The 22,178-nt window shown below is 42.8% G+C and overlaps 1 protein-coding gene across 1 annotated transcript in view; it reads left to right on the top strand.

Moving 5' to 3' along the window:
* Positions 1-22,178, top strand: part of SPTLC1 (serine palmitoyltransferase long chain base subunit 1) — an 83,001-nt gene that overhangs the window by 22,570 nt on the left and 38,253 nt on the right. Inside the window, exon 6 of the mRNA XM_075600070.1 lies at positions 17,013-17,145. Coding sequence (XP_075456185.1) covers positions 17,013-17,145 — 133 coding nt within the window. The remainder of the gene's footprint in view (positions 1-17,012; positions 17,146-22,178) is intronic.

The following is a 22,178-nucleotide window of genomic DNA, read 5'->3' as shown; positions in this document are numbered from 1 at the left end:
ATTTCGTTCAATCGATTGGCAAGAATTTTTGCGACGGTTGTAATATCTGCATTTATTAGCGCTATGGGGCGATAACTCGCCTAGTTTGTCGGTCTTTTGCCTTTTTAAGGATCCACACAATATGCACAGTTGGCATGCTGGCCAGGAATTTATTAAAGAAGCTCTAAGTGAGGCGTGAAAAATTGGAAACTTTTTATTATATCGATTTTAGAGAACCCATCTGGGCCTGGGGATTTAAGATTTTTTTTTTAGTTCCTTGATCACCAAAAATCGCCCCTAGGATGGAGGGGGGAGGGGAAAGAGACGATAATGAACTAAATAGAATAGATGGGGAAATTGCAAAGGGTTATGGAGGTAGAATGGGGGCAAGTGTAAGTTTGGCAAGCAACGAGACACCCATAGTAAATACAGATAATACTACAAAACTTCTGAAGACTAAACCAAATTGGCGCTGAAAGGAAGGAGCAGATAAAATAATAGTACAGGCTGAAAAAAAATGAAATGCATGCTTGCGAATGCAAGAAGCCTGACAGATAAAATGGGGGAGCTTGAATTAATAGCTGCAAAGGAGCAGTATGATATCATAGGCATTACTGAAACATGGTGGGATGTAACTCATGACTGGGCAGTTAATTTAGAGGGTTATTCCTTTTTTCGGAAGGATCGACCAAATAGAAGAGGTGGAGTATGCTTATATGTTAAACCTGATCTAAAACCTATTATAAGGGAAGATGTTTATGAAGGGAATGATGAAAATGTAGAGACCTTGTGGATAGAAATTAGCAGTGGAGGTAAAAGTATAAAGAAAATGTTTGTTGTGATATGCTATAAATCACCAAATATCTGTGAGATTAAGGAAGCTAAAATAGTTTTGCAAATAGAGAAGGCATAAAAACTAGGTCATGTTTGCATAATCGTTGATTTTAATTATCCAGACAGACTGGTGCAATTAGATTATCATTACAACAAAAGGAAACCGTTTTTATGGGGTGCTTAAAGACAATTACAGTTATACAGAACTAATACAGAAAAACAGATACAGAAATAATTGGACACTGATACAAGTTTTGTTATTTCGGCTGTGTACCAAAATAAATTCAAGTTAGTTAAATACTGAATATAGCCTTAAAGTGCAGTCTATCAGCTTTAATTTGAGGGTATTCACATCCAAATTGGAGGAAGGGTTTAGGAATTACATCTCTTTAATATGTAGCTCCCTCTTTTTCAAGGGACCAAAAGTAATTGGACAGTTGACTCAAAAGCTATTTCATGGACAGGTGTGGGCTATTCCTTTGTTATTTCAGCATCAATTAAGCAGGTAAAAGGTCTGAAGTTGATTCCAGGTGTGGCATTTGGAAGCTGTTGCTGTGAACCCACAACATATGGTCAAAGGAGCTCTAAATGCAAGTGAAACAGGGCATCCTTAGGCTGCAAAAAAACAAAAAAACAAAAAACAAATCAGAGAGAGAGCAGGAACATTAGGAGTGGCCAAATCAACAGTTTGGTACATTCTGAGAAAAAAAAGAACGCACTGGTGAGCTCTGCAACACAAAAAGGCCTGGACGTCCACGGAAGACAGCAGTGGTGGATGATCGTAGGATCCTTTCCATGGTAAAGAAAAACCCCTTCACAACATCCAGCCAAGTGAAGAACACTCTCCAGGAGGTAGGCATGGCATTATCCAAGTCTACCATAAAGAGAAGACTTCACGAGAGCAAATACAGAGGGTTCACCACAAGGTGCAAACCATTCATAATTGTCAAGAATAGAAAGGCCAGATTAGACTTTGCCAAACAATATCTAAAAAAGCCAGCCCAGTTTTGGAACAGCATTCTTTGGACAGATGAAACTAAGATCAACCTGTACCAGAATGATGGGAAGAAAAAAGTATGGAGAAGACTTGGAACGGCTCATGATCCGAAGCATACCACATCATCTGTAAAACACGGTGGAGGCAGTGTGATGGCATGGGCATGCATGGCTTACAATGGCACTGGGTCATTAGTGTTTATTGATGATGTGACAGAAGACAGAAGCAGCCGGATGAATTCTGAAGTGTATAGGGATATATTGTCTGCTCAGATTCAGCCAAATTCAGCGAAGTTGATTGGCCGGCGCTTCACTTTACAGATGGACAATGACCCAAAACATACTGCGAAAGCAACCCAGGAGTTTTTTAAGGCAAATAAGTGGAATATTCTGCAATGGCCGAGTCAATCACCTGATCTCAACCCGATCGAGCATGCATTTCACTTGCTGAAGACAAAACTTAAGGCAGAAAGACCCACGAACAAACAACAACTGAAGACAGCTGCAGTAAAGGCCTGGCAAAGCATCACAAAGAAGGAAACCAAGCGTTTGGTGATGTCCATGCATTCCAGACTTCAAGCAGTCATTGCCTGCAAAGGATTCTCGACAAAGTATTAAAAATGAACATTTTATTTATTATTGTTAATTTGTCCAATTACATTTGAGGCCCTGAAATAAGGGGACTATATGTATGAAAATGGTTGCAATACCTAAACGTTTATACGATATTTTTGTTCAACCCCTTGAATTAAAGCTGAAAGTCTGCACTTCTATTGCATCTTGGTTGTTTCATTTCAAATCCCTTGTGGTGGCGTACAGAGCCAAAATTATGAACATTGTGTCAGTGTCCAATTATTTCCAGACCTAACTGTATATGACCCAAATTATTGAGGAACCAACCAGGAGAGGGGCAATACTGGATTTGGTAATATCAAACTATATATAAGTAATAACAAATATTCAATTCCTGAAACATTTGGTTAACTGTGATCATAACATGGTCACTTTTTAAATAAATTATCAAAAAACAGATTACTTGGGTTCAACCAAGACCGTAAACTTCAGAAAGGCAGATTTGAATAAACTGAGGCCTAATCCACATGGAATATATTGGGATGATGTTTTTGCAGGGAATAATGTAGTAGCTAAATGGGCAGTCTTTAAAACATTGTTAGAAAAGCACACTTATCAGTGTAGATCCTTGGCTAATAAGTATAAAAGAAATATGTCAAAACCAATGTGGCTAAATGAACAGGTAAGGGAGGAAATGGAATAGAAGAGGCAGGCATTTAGGTTTTTGAAGTCAGAAGGGAAGAAGGCATCATATCAGAATTATTATAAGGAATGGAACAAAAATTGCAAAAGGGCAATCAAATGAGCAAAAATGGATAATGAAAAAGGATTGCAATAGAATGCAAGATCAACCCTAAAAAGTTGGTTAAGTACCTTAATAACAAAAAATGAGAAAAGAAAATATAGGACCCTTTCAGTGTGAGATGGGCAGGTAGATTATTGCAGATAAGGAAAAAGCAGAGGTATTAAATTCTTTACCTTGGTGTTTACCAGGGCAGGATCAATTTCAACAGTAGTGCAACATGAGGAAGCAACAACCTCTATATTAACGAACAATTGGTTAACTGAGGAAGTTCATAGGCGGCTTGATAAAATTACAGTAAATAAGTGTAACGCTCGCGCTACCCACAAACAAGACAGGACCCCGGCACTGAGATGGAATGGCACAAAACCACGCACCCATAGCGGCGGAAGTGTGTCTGGAAGGTGGAATGTCTAGCGTTGCCAGGACTGGGTAGAAGATAGAGGGTTAAATGTGATACTCGCCGGATCTGGGGTTTGGAGATGAGAGAATCGTCGTGATCCATTAGCCGTTGGTCTGGGAGTAGAGAAGGGAGGATAATACGATTCCGTGCAGCCGAGTCCAGGGGTTCCAGAGATAGTCGAGGAATAGCTAAGGTCAGATTCCAGAGAGAGTTCAGAGACAAACCGGTTCGGTACACAAGAGGATACTGCAACAAAAAGCACAGGGAAGGGAGCACGGCACAACCTGCAGACAGCAATGAGGCTACGAAGGTTTATGCTGAGCGACGACTGCGTAGGAGCGCAGGGTATTTGTAGGGAGGAGAACCAATGGGAGGCGGGTCGGAGGCGTGGTCCCAGTGGAAGCTGGGATAGGACACAAGACAAGGTAATTACTGGTGCTTGATGCCCAGCTGGGGTGCGTTGCGCGAGTGCGCGGCGAGACGTCAGCGGCGGTGGAGCCGAGCTCTGTGGGTAGTGAATAAGAAGCCCGGTGTTATGGATTACAGGTAGCACAGGTACATACATAGCATACATATCTCTTAGTACAGCTTTGAGCATACTGTCGCATATTTACTAGTTCTTTGCTTTGGAAAAGGTACATAAATTATCTGAAGTTTGCAAATAGAATTTCTCTGAGCCAGGAAATCTTAGCAGAGCAGGTTTCAACACCTTTTGTCGAAGAGCATGAGCTTACGATAAATGGCACGGATGTGAGACCGCAGACATCCTGTGATTAATTTGCTACGCAGGTAGAAATAAGTTAGGAAACTCTGCTAGTTTTTGGGTTATTTCCCTTGTTTCCACACATATAATAATGACGTATGACAAGGGCAATAAAAGGTTAGCAATAGGCCAAGTTAGATCAGAACCGAGTGGCGAGCCACATGAGACGAGACCTACCGAGACTGGCATGACATATCGTAATACCTAGTTGGTTTGTGAGTATGACGGCATACTGAATGAATAACCTCTGCATAGATAGATACAAGTATTGGATTGTTAGCCTTTTTGCTTATTGTTTCTTCTTATCATGTTGTATCTCAATAAACATGAGTCTTATCTTACACAAACCCTGAGTAACCTCTCTTAATAATAATCTCACAATACCCTAACATAAAGGGTGTGAGACCATTTTTTTCTGCAGGGCAAGAAATTGCGATAAAGTGCTTCTGCTTAGAGGAGAAAATAACATATTGAAAGATGTTACCTGGGAGAAGAGGGTATGGCATATGACCCATGATACCGGGTGCGCGCGCGCACCGGCGGAGAGAGGGGCGGAGGCGGCTGCGGTACCATGACGAGGTAAGGAGGGAACACGCCGTAAGGGATGTGTTCCCCGATTCCTTACAGTTCCCGCCTCCCCCCCGAGGATCGGCCTTGGGACGATCTTCCCATGGCTTGTTGGGGAATTGGATCCGAAACTGCCTGAGATGGGCTGGAGCATTTATCTGCTGTTTCGGTACCCAGGAGCATTCCTCTGGTCCAAAACCTTTCCAGTGCACGAGGAACTCGATTCTCCCTCTGCAGATTCGGGAGTCGATGATGGAGCGGATCTCCCATTCCCGTTGTCCTTGGATCGGGACCGGAGGTGGTCTGTGGGAATGATCGGGGAATTGGGCGCTCTGGATAACAGGTTTCAGCAGAGAGGTATGGAATACTGCCGGGATCTTCATAGATTGTGGAAGTTTACGGCGATATGCCACTGGGTTGACCTGTTTGACAACTGGGAAGGGACCCAGGAATCTAGGAGCCAGTTTCTGAGTGAGAGTCTTCAGTTTTATATTCTTAGATGACAACCACACCTTGTCTCCTGGGCGCTTCTTGGCGATGTCGGTCCGCTTGCTTCTTCTGTCGAAGGACAAGCCTCCTATAGTGTTCTCTGGATTCTCCTCCATGAGTTCTGGAGAAGCTCAACCCTGGAATCTGCAGCTGGGACTTCGGAAGGGGTAGCCGAAATGAGGAGTCGAGTGGGATGGAAACCGTAGTTTATAAAGAAAGGTGACTCTTGGGTGGACTCGTTACGAAGAGAATTTTGTGCAAATTCTGTCCAGGGTAGTAGCTCAGCCCAATCATTCTGTGTCAGAAATGAAACAGCGAAGGTACTGTTCCAGAGATTGATTGGTTCTTTCTGTCTGACCGTTGGTTTGAGGATGGTTTCCGGATGAGAAGAGAAATATTTAATCTCTGGGCGAAGGCGCGCCAAAATTTGGATATGAACTGAGTTCCTCGATCAGAGACTATAGACATTGGGACACCATGGATACGAAATATTTCCTTGGTGTAAATGACGACCAAGGTGGAAGAATTAGGAAGGGTTTTGAGAGGTATGAAGTGGGCTTGTTTGGAAAACCTGTCTACGATGACAAGTATCGTGTTCATCCCCTGGGAGATAGGAAGCTCGACTATGAAGTCCATGGACAAGTGTGTCCAAGGCCGTTCCAGGATAGGTAGTGGGCGTAGCAGACCAGAGGGCTTGTTGTGGGTGGACTTATTGCGGTCACATGTGGAACCGGAGGAGTTGAATTCTTTAATGTTCTTCAACATGTTCGGCCACCAGAATGTGCGTTGGATGAGATCAGCAGTCCTTTTGGTACCAGGGTGGCCGGCGGACTTTGAGGAATAGCCCCATTCGAGGATTTTCTTCTGGGAGCAGCATAAAGGCATCCATCTGGTAAGTGGATTCCTTCGGGAATGTGAATTTGATTGTCCAATATTTTATTCAAAATATCAAAAGAATTTGCGGCAAGAATATACTTTGACGGCAGGATGCTCTCAGGAATGTCTTCAGATTTATCCTTGCAGAAGAATTGACGAGATAGGGCATCGGCCTTCACATTCTTAGTACCTGGGATGTACGAGATAATATAATTGAACCTTGAAAAGAAGAGAGCCCAGCGGGCCTGACGTGAACCGAGGCGGCGGGCACCCTCTATACAGCAGGTTCTTATGATACGTTAGAATAGATATGGGATTCACGGTGCCCTCCAAGAGGTGTCTCCACTCTTGTAACGCCATCTTGATGGCTAACAATTCTCTGTTTCCCACGTCGTAATTTTGTTCTGTGGATGAATTTTTTTTTTTTTTGAGAAAAACCCGTAGGGGTGAAGTCTATCCTGGGGGGTAGCCTTTGTGAAAGTATGGCCCCTGCTCCGATATCTGAGGCATCTACCTCCAGGGTGAAGGAGAGGGTGGGATCGGGATGACACAAGATAGGGGTGAAAATGAACGCCTCTTTAAGAGACTTGAAGGCTTGGTCCGCTTTGGGGGGCCAAGAAGAGGGGTCCGCGCCTTTTTTGGTCAAGGCGGTTATGGGGGCTACGGTGGTAGAAAAATCTCGGATGAACTTACGGTAATAGTTAGCGAAGCCGAGAAAGCATTGGATGGCTTTGAGGGAGGAGGGTTGGGGCCAATCGGAGATGGCTTTGAGCTTGTCGGGATCCGTGGTGAACCCCCTCTCTGAGATAGAGAGAACCAACTTGGTATGTTGAATGTGATCCACAAGGTTTTAGAGAAAATGAGAATATCGTCCAGGTACATAAGTGTTAAGGACATCACAGAAAATTTCATTTACGAATTCTTGAAAAACGGCTGGGGCATTCCAGAGACCGAAGGGCATAACTCGGTACGCGTAATGGCCATCGCGTGTATTAAAGGCCGTCTTCCATTTGTCCCCTTGTCTAATGCATATGAGATTATAAGCTCCACGGAGATTTCGTTTGGAGAAAATCTTAGCACCCTGTAAGCGATTAAATAAATCAGAAATGAGCGGTAGGGGTTAGCGGTTCTTTAGGGTGATTTTATTGAGCCCCTTATACTCAATGCAAGGACGGAGAGATCCATCATTTTTTTATTATTATTTATTTATTTTTAACGAAGAAGAACCCAGCCGCGGCTGGAGAAGTGGAGTTTCTAATAAAGCCCTTTTTCAAATTGTCTTGGATATATTCGGACATGGCTTTGGTTTCCGGAAGGAACAAGGGATAGGATCTGACCTTGGGGAGAGTGGCACATGTAAGAGATCAATTGGGAGTCGAAAGGGTGATGAGGGGGAAGTTCTGCAGAGCGAACTTTATCGAAAACATCTAGAAAGTCAGAGTAGACCTCGGGGAGGGGGGTCTTAGTTATCTCCAGCTCAGCCAGGACTTGTACAGGGGTGACAGGAGGCCGTATAGGGGCTGTTCCCCACTGTATGGGGTTCTTATTGGTCCAGTCTATCACCGGATTATTCCGTTGGAGCCAGGGAAGGCCCAAGATTACCTTTACAGAAGGACAGTGAATAACGTCCAATGAAATTCTCTCCCTGTGACCATCCCTCATGAAGAGAGTAAGTACCGAGGTCTCCAAAGAGATAAAGGCAGGTTGGAGGGGACTCCCATCAATGGCCACGAGGCCGACCGGAACAGACTTCTTTATTAGGAGGATCTTGTGTTTGATAGCAAAGTTCCAATCTACAAAGTCTCCCTCAGACCCGGAATCGATAAATGCAGAAACATGCGTGTGGAAGTTTGGTCCCTCGAGGGTTATGGGAAGCATGTATTTCAGAGTAAATTTCTTGTGCTTGGATGGAGGAGAAGAGATGGTACCCAATGAGACTCCCCCATACCTTATTGGGTGTTTGCATTTCCCTGTTTCGTGGGACAGAGATTTTAACGATGTCCAGACAGCCCGCAATAGAGACATAGGCCCTCAATTCTTCGGTGTTGTCTCTTTAAGAATGAAAGTTGTTGAGTTCCTAGTTACATGGGTTCTGGGGCATCCAAGGCCGGAAGGGCAAGAGGGGCAGAAGTGTCCACAAGAGATCTGGAGAAAGGAGAACGAGGGTGGTACTGTTCCATTCACCTCTCGTGAAGGCGTTGGTCCACCCTGATGCATATGGCAATGAGTTCCTTGAGGGTAGAGGTCTTTCTTAAGCGGCCATCTCATTCTTTAAAGGACCAGAGTGGCCTTGCGAAATGGCCGCTGATAGAGCCCCATTGTTCCAGTTGGTCTCCGCCGCGATAGTCCGTAATTCCAAGGTGTATCTAGCAACAGTTCTGTGGCCCTGGGAAATACGAAATAAAGAAGCAGCATTGACCTTCCGGCCTGGGGTGTCAAAAAACAGTTTAAATTCCCTTTTAAAACTTACGAAGTTTTGAGTGAGTTCAGGTCTCAGCTCCCAAACGGGAGAAGCCCATGCCAGGGCATTACCGGTTAGTAATGCAAAAATGTAAGCCACTTTTGAACGATCAGACGGGAAGCGAGAAGGGGCCAATTCGAATTCGATATCACACTGGTTAAGGAAGCCTCTAAACCCCTGTGGGTCCCCTGCATAGCGATTGGGAGTAGGGAGTCTGGGCTCCATAGAAGTGTCCGAATTTGAGGTTGCGGGGCTGATGATCCTAGCTTGGGATTGTTGGAGTGATACAGAATCTAATTTTTGTGGCAGTGTAGTGACTTGTTTGTCCAGATACTGAAGGTGTTCAGCAATGGTGGACAGTGCTTGTGGGTCCTCGTTTGTTGGGCTCAGCATATTGTAACGCTCGCGCTACCCACAAACGAGACAGCACCCCGGCACTGAGGTGGAATGGCAAAAAAAAACGTACCCACAGCGGCGGAAGCGTGCCTGGAAGGTGGAATGTCTACCGTTGCCAGGACTGGGTAGAAGATAGAGGGTAAACGTGATACTCTCCGGATCCGGGGTTTGGAGATGAGAGAATTGTCGTGATCCGTTAGCTGTTGGTCTGGGGGTAGAGCAGGGAGGATAATCCGATTCCGTGCAGCCGAGTCCAGGGGTTCCAGAGATAGTCGAGGGAGAGCCGAGGTCAGATTCCAGAGAGGGTTCAGAGACAAGCCGGTTTGGTACACAAGAGGATACTGCAAGAAAAAGCACAGGGAAGGGAGCACAGCACAACTGCGGACAGCAACGAGGCTACGAAGGTTTATGCTGAGCGAAGACTGAGTGGGAGCGCACGGTATTTGTAGGGAGGAGAACCAATGGGAAGTAGAGGCAGGTCGGAGGCGTGGTCCCAGCGGAAGCTGGGATAGGACACGAGACAAGGGAATTACTGGTGCTTGACGCGCAGCTGGGGATCGTTGCGCGAGTGCGCTGTGCGCGAGGGGGAGGCGAGACGTCAGCGGAGGTGGAGCTGAGCTCCGTGGGGAGTGAATAAGAATGTGCGCGCACGCTCTGTAAGCAGGACGGGGCTGCGCGCACCGACAGAGAGAGCGTCTGTTGTACCATGACGAGTTAAGGAGGGAACACGCCGTAAGGGACGTGTTCCCTGATTCCTTACAATAAGCCACTAGACCTTGATGACATACATCCAAGTGTTCTCAAGAAGTTAAGTTCAGTAATAGCCAAACCATTATATTTAATATTCCAGGACTCCATTTCCACTAGCTCAGTACCACAAGATTGGCGTAAAGCAGATGTGGTGCCTATATTTTTAAAGGGGAGCTAGATCACAACCGGGGAATTACAGACCTGTAAGCCTGACTTCAATAGTGGGGAAGCTGCTTGAAGGTTTAATATGGGATAATATTCAGGAATTCCTAATGGAAAACAAAATTATTAGCAATAGTCAGCATGGATTTATGAAGTATAGATCATGCCAAACTAACCTTATTAGTTTCTTTGAGGAGGTAAGTAGGAATTTAGACCAGGGTAATGCAGTTGGTCTACTTAGATTTTGCAAAGGTTTTTGATATGGTTCCCAACGAGGTTGGTGTACAAAATAAAGGAAATTGGACTCAGTAAAAATATATGCACCTGGATTGAATACTGGTTGAAGGATAGACAACAGAGGGTTGTCATAAATGGAACTTTTTCAGGTTTGGCTCAAGTCATGAGGGGAGTACCTCCGGGATCGGTACTGGGACCCCTGCTTTTTAACTTGTTTATTAATGACCTTGAGGTCGGCATCGAGAGCAAAGTCTCCATCTTTGCTGACGATACTAAATTGTGTAAGGTAGTAGAATCAGAGCAGGATCTAATTTCTCTTAAGAAGGACTTGGAGAGACTGGAAACGTGGGCAGGTAAATGGCAGATGAGGTTTAATACAGATAAATGTAAGGTTATGCATTTGGGATGCAAGAATAAACAGATGAATTACAAATTAATCCAGACCTGAATATTATTCGTCCATCCTGGTCAGCACCGCGCATGCGCCCCTCTAATTTAATTTTGATATACTGAGCATCCTTTTGATCTCTTTAGCAGGTTTTTAAAATACTTCTCAAGCAGCGCAAGATCTTTGCAACACTTTACTGTTTGATCATTTGTTGCCAATATTCCCAGCAGTTTGAGCTGCAAACTGTAACAATAGATAATGTTACCTTAGTAATATAAGGGAGAGAGAGAGATATCATTTTTTTTTTTATTATTATTATTATTTTTAATACCTGTTTGGATTGCCTTTAATATTTTGCTTTCTCTTTTCACAATGATGGAGCTGGGTGGTTTATACATTAATTATATTTAAAAGACCAATGGTAATTAGTGTTATGGTATCTTTTCTTTTTGTTCGAAGTACAGTGCAGAGGAGATCGAAAAGTTAAAAAAAAAGCAAAATGGCAGACAATAAATAGATATCCTAAACTCCCCGTACTAATTCCTAAATCTGTTGGCCCAGGCTCTACCAATTTGTAGAAAGTCCAGAGGAGACTGGGGCTCAAAGCTATCAAACAAAGGAGGAGAGACTAATGAGATCTCCCCTCTACATGGTGTGTGTGTGTGTACCGATCAAGTCCATATTTTGTGTTTAAGATTGTCCAGTCGGAGCAAAACGAGCCTTTTCTGCAATGTGCTTATTTGTGGAGATCCTCAACATAACCTGTACATTCCTAAACTTGCATACGGGCCTTTTTCATGGAAACTATCCAATTTCATATTCAATTCACTCGCTCAGTTCGGGGTCGCTGCATTCCCTGGAAGCCAACTCTGTAGTCTGATTACTATTCCCCCCCCCCACCCCCTATGTTAACCTTTCTTTCACCAGATTGTCTTGAGTTCTGTAATGCATTGTACAGGCACATTGTAATATTCCTCCTTGGGCTGTACGAAGCCTTTTGTTTTCTATTGGTCATGTTTCCATATTCTTTGATAGAAAAGACACTATCTCCGGTTTCTAAGTCCCGTATTATATAATGATTACGAGAGCTGCGCACCATACTCTAGTTATCGCTGTACCCAGCATTTCTGCGAGGGTAGATGTGTTTTGTGGTCTTAATGTAATGCGTCGGTTATGGAAATATTCCTGCTGCCAAGTACATGACGCAATGGATTTGTACTATTGTGCAAAATATTGGCCCTAATGAAGATCCATAATGGATCGAAACATTGGATGTGTGACGGAATAGATATAGTAAGGTTTTTCTAATTGCCTTGTTTGTTGGGTGTGCCTTTAAAATAATAATTTGCTGCTAACTGGCATGTATGTTAGCCTCTCAAGCACATCGATACAGGCACCCAGTGTTCCCAATTCCCTCTGATCATAGAGGAGTGGTTGGGAAGCACCGGGCTGTGCTTGTGATGTTTTGGGGTGTTCCCTGACTTTAATGAACCATTTCTGTTGACTACTAAGGAGGTATTTTTTATTTCTTTCTTTTATTGATTTTTCAAATGGTTTCTTTTGTATAATTACTCATCTGTAGTGTATTTTATTTATTTTTAAGAGGCCATTTTCTGTTGCAGAAAGTAAAGCTTGTGTGATCTGTTAAGAGTATCACGTGCTTTTTAAGAAGGAAGGGGAAAACCTCAATGTTATAGCTCTTAATACATTCATTTTATTTTCTGTCTCTTCCTCAAGACTACAGCTAGCTCCCGAGTATTTTTGTTGCATTTAAATGGTAAGTCATGTGTTTGCAGTGTTAATACCCAAGTAAATTACAGGTCATTTGTCAAAATGAAACCTAGTTGATTACATATCTACCTGCACCATCATTCTAACTGCAACCAGCACTGCATTATTGCACAGAATTAACTGCCCATGAACTTAAGTGACCCGAGCATTAGCACTGCTGTTGTGTAGTATAGGCAATCAGACTGCAGATGTTTAGGCAACAAACTCTCCTGTGTTTTTAAATGATGTGCATTCCACTTCCTTGACAATGTTTAATCAAGTTGGTGAGCATGTGGAGCAGCATGCACTGTTCCCAATGTAGAAAATAAAAAAGCTTTAGTGTTTCAGAACAGGACAAATACATAATTAGAGATGGACGAGTCTGTCAATCTTACTGGGGTTTTTTTCTAGCAACATTATTAGATTCGAGGGGGGGGTTGTGACTGTAAAGTATGTAGGCAAATGACCATCAAACCGTTAACACGTTTTCCCCATCTACCCTCGGATGTGGAGACGTTGGATTTTCCCAGAAGTTCCAGACCCTGAAATATGGGGTTAGGTAGGGAGAGTGCTATTTACTAGCCGTCCAAGTGATATATATATATATATATGTGCACAAAATGGAACACACCTGAGATACCTGTGATATATGGTAGCTGGAGTCGTATAAAAAATATTTTGCATATCCTATTGGCATATATCCCAAGTGTTTTTTATTTTTTTGTGCCCAGGTGTCTCTCCACTTGTTTGAGAGGCTATATATAGCACTCGGGACTCTCTCCTTCCCGCCCATACCCCATATTTCAGGGTCTGAAACTTCTTGGGGAATCAAACGTATTAACTGTCGGAATTGAATTGCACACGGATATTATGACATTCGCAGAAAGGGCGGAACGAAGTGAAAACGATGTGACAACATTTGCAAACGAATCAAATATGCGGTGATGGCCGGCATTATTGCATACACTCAAGCGTAGGCAGGCGAATGTCCCTTTTTAAAACCAAGCTGCAAATATCCGTGGCTACGAAGAAACGCCACATTTACAGCAAATTCAAAGGTTGGCAAATCGCCATCTCTATTCATATTCATAGTTGCTGTCAGTCGGAGTTTTGAGCATTTTCCAATGGTTTTGGGTATAGTAGGAGAGGTTGGGTGTAGGATTCACTTCTGGAGCTCACTTAAAATGTTTAAAAACGTGTCTCTGAAATCCTACAGAGCCTCTCTGAATTTGGGCATTTCATGCCAATATGTAGTCAGGAAAAAGACGATGATGGTAGTGCACTTTTCTCATACTTAAAATAGCTTCTGAAGGCTAGCTTTGGAAGAGAAATGAAGGATTATAATGTTATTGCAATCTACATCCATATGGTAAGGTTTAACATTTGCAATAGAGGATGGACTGCTGTTTCAAAGTATGGTTACAATTATATACTGTATATATCTACTAGTAAGATATCAAACACAGATTTGCAATGCAGACGATACAGCAAGTCATGTTCATGGGAACGATTGAAGTTTGAATTAGTCCAATCATAAAAAAATTCCACCATTTGTACTAGATATTGGTCATGTACTTTGAAACTTAATCTACACTGCTGAGCCCTTTCACAAGCGAAGTATAATTTTTCCCTTTTAAATATATACATATCGAATTTATGGCTTGGAACTGTAGATTTTCTTTTTTTAGGAAGTCGCATTTTCAGCCATGAATACAATTATGTAGTTGCATCGTAGGTGAGGTTGAAAAAAAGACACATGTCCATCAAGTTCAACCAATGCTAAATTTAGATGACTGATCTTATCCTATATTTGTATCTGCATTATATTGATGCAGAGCAAGGCAAGCAAAAACCCGCAGTGAAACATCATCCAATCATGTCTCACAAGGGGAAAATTAATTCCTTCCTACAGTATAGGCAATCGGATTTCTCCCTGGACCAACATTCTTCCCATGTTTACTTATTTGATATCTCTGTATACCTTTCCTATCTAAAAAGATGTCCAACATTTTTGGGCAGATATCTATTGTATCTGCCGTCACAGTCTCCATGGGTAATGGATTCCACATTTTAACTGCCTTTACTATAAAGAACCCTTTCCTTTTGTTACTGGTGAAATCTCCTTTCCTCAACCTTAAGGGATGCCCCTGAGTCCTTTGTACTGCCCTTAGGATGAATAGTTATTTTCAAAGCTTCTTGTATTGTCCCCGAATATATTTGTATATAGTTATCATATCCCCTCTTAGACGCCTCTTTTCTAATGTAAACAAATCTAATTTAGCTAGTCTCACCTCATAAATCAGATTGTCCATCCCCTTTTTTAATTAGTATTTTGTATTGGGAAAACAAATGCTAGATATGATAGAAAACCTGTAAGGGTGCTATGTTTCAAGGCAATGGTGAATATAAAATGGACGACAGACGAATCATGACATCTTACGCCTTTGTGTCAATATATCAAGCACTTTGCCCCATGTGCGGCAGCTTGTGATTTATCAAAAAGGGCAGTTACATGACACACAGAATATGGTGTATCAAAGTGTGCAGCAATTTCTCTCTATCACACTAGAATTTGTGTGAAAATATCTGCCGAATTTCTAGCTTCTATTAATCTGCACCACATGTAAGAAACCGTTTCTTTCATTTGACACAACTGTTCTCTAGAGGACTTTTGTAATAAGGGGCAAGTAAAGTGTATTGTGATGCAAAACCATTATTTAGAGCAGGGGAGCGCAAACTTTTTGTGCTGCGCCCCCCTGTCTCTCTGCCCCCGGCTCTCGCGCCCCCCTGCCTTCCTTCAGCCGCGTCAGATGACGCTGCGTGGGCGTGTGACGTCAGGTCACATGGTGCCGCGGCGTCTATTGACGCCGCGTTGCCATGGCGACGCAACACAGACGGCTGAATCCCGGTAAGTAAATAGTTGCAGGGGCCTCACGCGATCCCCTGGCATTTAATTTAAATGCCTGGGGGAAGAGCGCGGGGCCTCTGCAACTGCCCGTGCCCCCCCAGCACAATCTCCCGCCCCCCCTGGGGGTCGCGCCCCCCACTTTGCGCACCGCTGATTTAGAGCACAGATGTGTCAAATGAAAGAAATAGTTTCTTGCCCATTATACAAAAGCCCCCTAGTGTTTTAGCTGTATACTGGTTTAGCTTGGGGATTTGTTTCCATATTAATAAATACGAAGCCAAAATGAAAAACAAGAAAAAGCCCCTATGTTATTATAAACAGGTTGTTTCAATACGAAATAAACTGGACACCTATTGCTAGTCATGTCAATGAGGTAGATGCTGGTAATACCGCAGTTTTGAAATTCATAGGCATTGACCAGCTAACGATGGATGTGAGGAAAGGAGACTGAGACACAGAACTTCTTAAATAATAATCTAAATGGATATACAGTACACCCTACAGCAGTGATTCCCAACCTTTTTTGTTTGGAGGAACCCTTGAAGTTTTTCGAAAAATCTCTTGGAACCCCACATAAAATACATACAAACTGCCCCACCTCCCAAATACATACACCCCCCCAAATAGATACAACCCCCCACCCCCCCCAAAATGCATACAACCCCCCCCCCCCAAATACAAAGAAAAACTCCAAATACATACCAAAAAAAAACACACCTCCACAAATACATACAAACCCCACAAATACATGCAAACATACAACCCCCCCATCCCCCAAATACATACAAAACACACTTAACTTGGGGATGATCTCGGGCCTCCGGTGCCCTGGCTCTCCCCCAGCTGTTGTAGGCCTCCTTCCAGGCTTCCCTCTTTTCCACGCTGTTCGGGCCTGCCTGTCTCCCTCACTGTCCCGCGCTGAGCCTTTCTCATGCCGGTGCGCGTGCCCAAGTCAGAGAGAGGCCCACAGCTGGGGAGAACCGGGGCCCAGTGGCCAGAGAAAGCAGTTGGGCCCAACCTTTGGCCGGCCCAAAGTCTTTGCACGGCTGCCCGTCGTCCTCATGTTGCCACCGGGCCCTGGCTCTCCCCAGCTGTGGGCCTCCCTTACTGTCCTATGCCAAGCCTCTCTCTCATGGCTGTGCGGGCTGGAAGCTGGGCCCAGCTTCCAACGCACGCGGACATCAGAGAGTCCTGGCGCGCTCCAGGGTGAGAGAGACAGAAACATTGAGGGAGAGACAGGAGAGCAGCTGGAGAGTGCTGAGGACCAGCAGCCAGGCAGAGAAGTTGGACCTTACCTCTTGTAAGGCTCAACTTCCAGCATCGGCTGGGCCCCAGGTAGCCACCGAGCCGGGGACACTTGTCCCTGCTCTTTCCCCCTTTCTCCCCCAACCCCCTGCCTCTGTCTATGTGGTGCTGTTGTGTGGGACACTGCCTTTTGTAGGGAGCTCTCTCTTGCTTCTAAGAAAAAACAACAACATTCTTTTCTGAGGTAAACTCCCTTTTAGCCAAGTGGAAATCAATAGCAAGTAACTAGAGATTATAACCTTCTGACCTTTAGGTGGGACTGCAAACTGCTAAGAAATCATTGCCACTTATGAAATAAAAGAAAGTTGAACAGTGTGCTTATGGCTTTCCCCCTCCTCCCCTCCCTCTCTTAGATGTGCATTTGGAGCTGGAAGAAAGATTAGCCAAGTTTATGGGAACAGAAGAGGCCATCATTTACTCTTATGGGTTTGCCACCATTGCCAGCGCTATCCCAGCTTATTCGAAGAGAGGGGACATTGTCTTTGTGTGAGTATAATATGCCAGTTATCTATACATTTGACCTATGTTTCTCTTAATTGTACTTCAATATAAATATATATCCTTCTTTTTTGTGTATGTATGTATATATATATATAATATACATGTGTAAAGTGTCTTTATAAATATGACCCGTTCAACAGAAATGTGTATTTGCCTTAGTTTTGTAATAAATAGATTGTCCAAAGTCACCACAATGTCCTTACCTCTGTTCGATAAAGTGACATGGGCAATCTTTTGTTAGGGATATGGTATAGAACAGATGGATGTTCAGTGAAAATACAGTAGTATTTGATGAGCAGGAGAAAAAAATTCTACTGTTTGTTTTATCAACTGATTTTCTGTTTGAGTACTTTTGCTGTTGCAAAAAAAAAAAGCAAGACTTAAAAAGGTGATCCAGTTTTAATAGATGCAACACGTACTTACCTTTTTTTAAGGAAATATAATGACCTAAGCTGCCAATCCATCCGCAAAGATCCTGCTTCCCCGGGCTCACACTATGGCCAAATTGAACAAGAAAAAAAAAAGGCGCTAGATATCTACAATGATATAGATGGAACCAGTCCACAATTGGACTACAATAATTTCTGCTGCTTAGGTGAATGAAAGGGAATATTCAATTCCCATAAGACAATGGTAGGAATAGAAAAACATTCACCCTAGCGCATGAAATGATGTTGGTAATGGCCGCCTATTGCCACACTATGGCCGCCTATTTCAAAAGAGGAAGTGCTGGGCCTTTGTAACTGGTTGCTGTAGCAACCCAAGGAAGTGTAATACATTAAATCTCATTAAAAAGGACATAGAGGGGGGGTTTAAAAAAAAAAATGCAGTAAATATTATCTAATACTACACAGCTGATGTATTAGAAAAAACACATAGGGGATTTGAATGTATTGTTGCATGAATGTGTGCATGTGCACACTTATATGCAACAATGAAATTGCTGCATGGTATTATGTGAGTGAGTTGGTGGACACTCAATTGGTGTACAAATATTTCATTATTTTATTGTTGTACCAAACTTGGTTACACATTTTGTCGTTCGATAGTCCTGACCAACTCTCTTTGCCTGCAGTTGCACCTCAATGGATTTTTCATAGAAAGAAAAGTCTTCCGATTGAAAGTCCATTTGCCTCTGATAACCGTTCAGGTCTTTAACGATGGTTTCAGGTTAGCTTCTGTGTTTCTCATAAAGTAATTTCGAGTTAATCCAAGTGAAGTCATTTTCATTTTTGCCTTACACAAAGAGGAAATGACTGATTGAAACTACAGCTTTCCCCTAGCACTTCTGTTTTACATTTTGGCAGAAAACAAGTGAGATCTTCCGTGTTTGAAACTTCTGTTCATTGTGGCGTTACCCTGTTTGTAATGTGAGCAGATGGTTTTGGAAATCTAGCAGGCAGAGTTTCTTTTCTTTCTTTTTCATCTTAAGTGGTGGGGGATGGAAGAACATAGCAAGTCCCATATGCATTGCTAAATACAGTCTCTTTTGAAGGGAAACTGTAGAAGTACAGATTACTCTGTATGAAGAGCGTCGCACTTGAAATGTCTTCAATAAGTGCAGATGGCCAATGTTTTGCATCTGTATCATCCGTTTAAAAGCCATGTCTTGAAGGTTGATTGAAGCCCTTCAGTGATGCAGGGTTTTGCACAGTATTTATTGGTTGGTACACCTACCCTGTTATTATTTTTCCTTTTTAAATTCATGGTTGTCTTTCTGTTCCCTTTGTGTGTTCGACAAAATTGTACAGTTGGGCAAACGCTGCTTCCCTGAACTCCTGTCTTTCTTTCTTGTTTTCCATTCTGTGTAATCTTTTGGTACAGCTTAGCCTTTTATTAGCAGCATACAGCTGCAGCTGTGATGCTTTGGGGCAAAGTTATTTTATTTGTATATGACAGAAACCATGTGTGCAGATCTTTGTAGTATATACACACAAACATCTTTAATGTACAGTGGATACAGCTGCAATGCAGGGATAAGTGCACCAGACCTAAATATCAAGCAATGGGAGAAGAGAAGCTCGGCCAAAAATATTCTACAATTCAATTGGGGGATTGTTAATACTTTTTTAAAGTGTGTTTGTTAGTAGAAACCAGCTTTGTGTTCAATATGAAAACTGAAAGACGTGTGTTTTTGTTTTTCCTTCATTTCAGTGATATTTGTGGCTGCTCTTTGGACATAGGTAATAATGTCTTTGCAAATCCACCACTGATGTTATTTATTACTAGGTTGTTCTAAAACTGATTCTCTGTAAATTCCAACCCAAACTTTCTTTCAGCTGGCACCTAAATTCCAACTTTTATTTTGAGAATTTACACTCCTAATGACATTGCCTGTACCATTTGGTTTCTTTTTAAGGCTACCTGGGTATATCGGAAGTTGACGATTATAGTATCTTTGCAATAGATCTAATAGGACCAATAGGTGATGTTTGAATGGATAAAAGTATGTAAAATCAGATCAGATGGTTTTGAGGTTACTGTTAAGACCTCAGAAGCAGTTTTCTTTAGGGAAGGTCAAGTATTTTTATAATTTAGATGATGTCGACAATGAAAGAGAGGGCATGTAATAAATTAGGCAGTGGGAGGATCAAAAAGAGGCTTATATCACAGATTGCCCTGCATCTTTGCATTGCTATGGCAGGTCATCGCTCAAACTTCGAGAGGGGCATAGTTACAACCCATTTTATTTTCATGTGAACATCTGCTTAAACTGCACTTGTGCCATACATTGCAGGCTTTACTGGTGCAATGTGCTTGTGGAAAACAAATTGGGAAATTCTTTTAGCATTACCTTTTCAGCTACCTCACACTGACATGCACTTTAGTGTGGTAGGTTTCTGCTGCAATAGGTTACAGTGATTGTAACACTAATACAACCCTGTGTCCTTTTCCAGAAAGGTTAAAGCAGTGATCAGTATTGATGAACATTGCTGTTCTTCATTTTAAAGGTCTGTGGTTACCCCAAAATTATATACGGCTGCCAAAATTGTGGTTTAAACAGTTGTTTTAGCTTTATTCAGTGCGAGCCCCTTAAATGCCTACGTTATGGACTTCCAGGAGGTCTCCAAGATGGCTGCTTAACACCAGAGCTCTGCCAGACCGTTCTTAATCTACAGCTATCCTCCTTCCAATTTAAATTGTTGGTTTAGCTACTGTGGATTGTAGGACAAGCTAAGGGCTCTCTATTGGGATCTGTATTGTCTGTTACAGATCTCGCCCTGGTTGTCCCGTGATCTATATTAAGGCTAAGGCCTTACCTGTTGTTGTAATGTTTCCTGTGACTGGAATATCTGCAACAAGCCTGAAGCCAGGAGTGCTTTCTTTACATATCAGCCTGCTTTGTTCTGGAAATCTGCTCTGTATTGGGCTATTTTCTCAGAATGCTAGTGCATAACGCCCTTGTTGGAATTACATCCTGCTCGAGAAAGACGCGCTACTGCAGACAGTGCAACATGCATAATAAATACGCAGCTTCCAGCTGTCTACAAAATCACTACAACACTACGTATCGGAGTGCTGGGAATTTAATCTCGGCATACTTTGACACCTACCACTGACTTGCGGTTTTGGTTTTAATCTTGTTTTGGAAACACAAATCTTTAACCTACTTTTCCAAGTTCTGTGCCCAATGATTTTACTGTGACTGTTTGTTCTCGTGGCAAACATGTCTCTCGATGTCTCTCGATGTAACGAAGTACAGGAGTGAGAGAGAATCGGGAGGGCATGAGCTAATAATTGGCTGAGAGCCCCCAGCTTGAAATATTCGGGCTCAAATGACCAAAATGAATTATTGGAGAAACTCTGGTCATTGATGGCAAATTTGACTCTCATCACACAGCCGGGAGGCCAAGTTTGAACCTGCTACCGGCCAAGATATCCTCTCAGCCTCTGAGCCAACACCCATCTTGCATTTGTCTGCTCCTGTGGTCCTGACCTTTTGGTGCACCTGAGAAGCCACTAGATCTTGAACCTATGTTTTACAGCCAAGATGCCTTCTGAGCTGACACCCATCTTAGATTTTCCCAGCCCTGGGATCCTGCTCTCTACTGCACCTGGGAAGCCACGAGATCCTGTACCTATGTCCCACAAGCTCCTGTTTCCAATTCTGCTTAATCAATGTTTTTACAAAAAGGATGAAATCCCCTCTGTCTCTGCTGGGCTGGAGGAAGATCTCAACTATTCCTCAGTCACAAACCTTTTGCCTTTGCTGATTGTAGTCCTCGCAGCCAATTAACCTTGGTTTGGGTTTCATTATTTCCAAGATTGTCAACAAAGGACTCATTTCTATGACTATTGTTATTATTTTAAACCTGTTCATTTATTTATATTGTAACAGTGCAAGTCCTTTATACTGTTCTCTTTTACTGGTTAAACGTGGCCTGTTATTTTGAAAGGTTGATTTCAAGCTTTATTTGAATTACTTCTTATTACACATCATTGCTGTGAGCAGTAGCGCTAACCAGAGGGGGGCGCAAGGGTGCCTTTCCACCCCCCAAGAATTGCTATCGAGCTTTCAGAGGCCCCAAACTCTTCCCCATAGCAATGGAACGGATTCCTGTGGGAGAGAGTGGAGCCTGTGTAAAAGAGCATCCCTCTATCCGCATCTCGGTGTCATGTGACGCTGCACGATTGTGGCGACGGATGTCACATGGTGACGCGTTGCCATGACAACATGCCATCACTGCATCACATTGAGCCCCTGGCTGTGAGCAATTAAATTCTTGGGCTAACTATGAAATGTGTAAGCTAAAATGATTTTAACCTTTCACATGTCATTTTGCTTTTGTACCCTGTAGTTTACAACTACAGACGAATGATTATTATAGGAAAGTGTTCTCGCAGAGAATTACATCCCTCTGCATTTGTTCTGTCAAAGTGGCTGATTTTGCTCAATATGTTCAGTTCCTAAGATCACTTTCGGTACTATGGTTGTGCCAAAAGGACTACACTAATGTAAGAATCAGGAAACCTAAACATGGCTTTATAATAATGTCCTATTAATAATACATTTTTAC

Source organism: Ascaphus truei, chromosome 1, assembly GCF_040206685.1.
Source record: "Ascaphus truei isolate aAscTru1 chromosome 1, aAscTru1.hap1, whole genome shotgun sequence".
Classification (NCBI taxonomy): Eukaryota; Metazoa; Chordata; class Amphibia; order Anura; family Ascaphidae; genus Ascaphus; species Ascaphus truei.
This window is presented reverse-complemented; position numbering and strand designations above follow the sequence as displayed.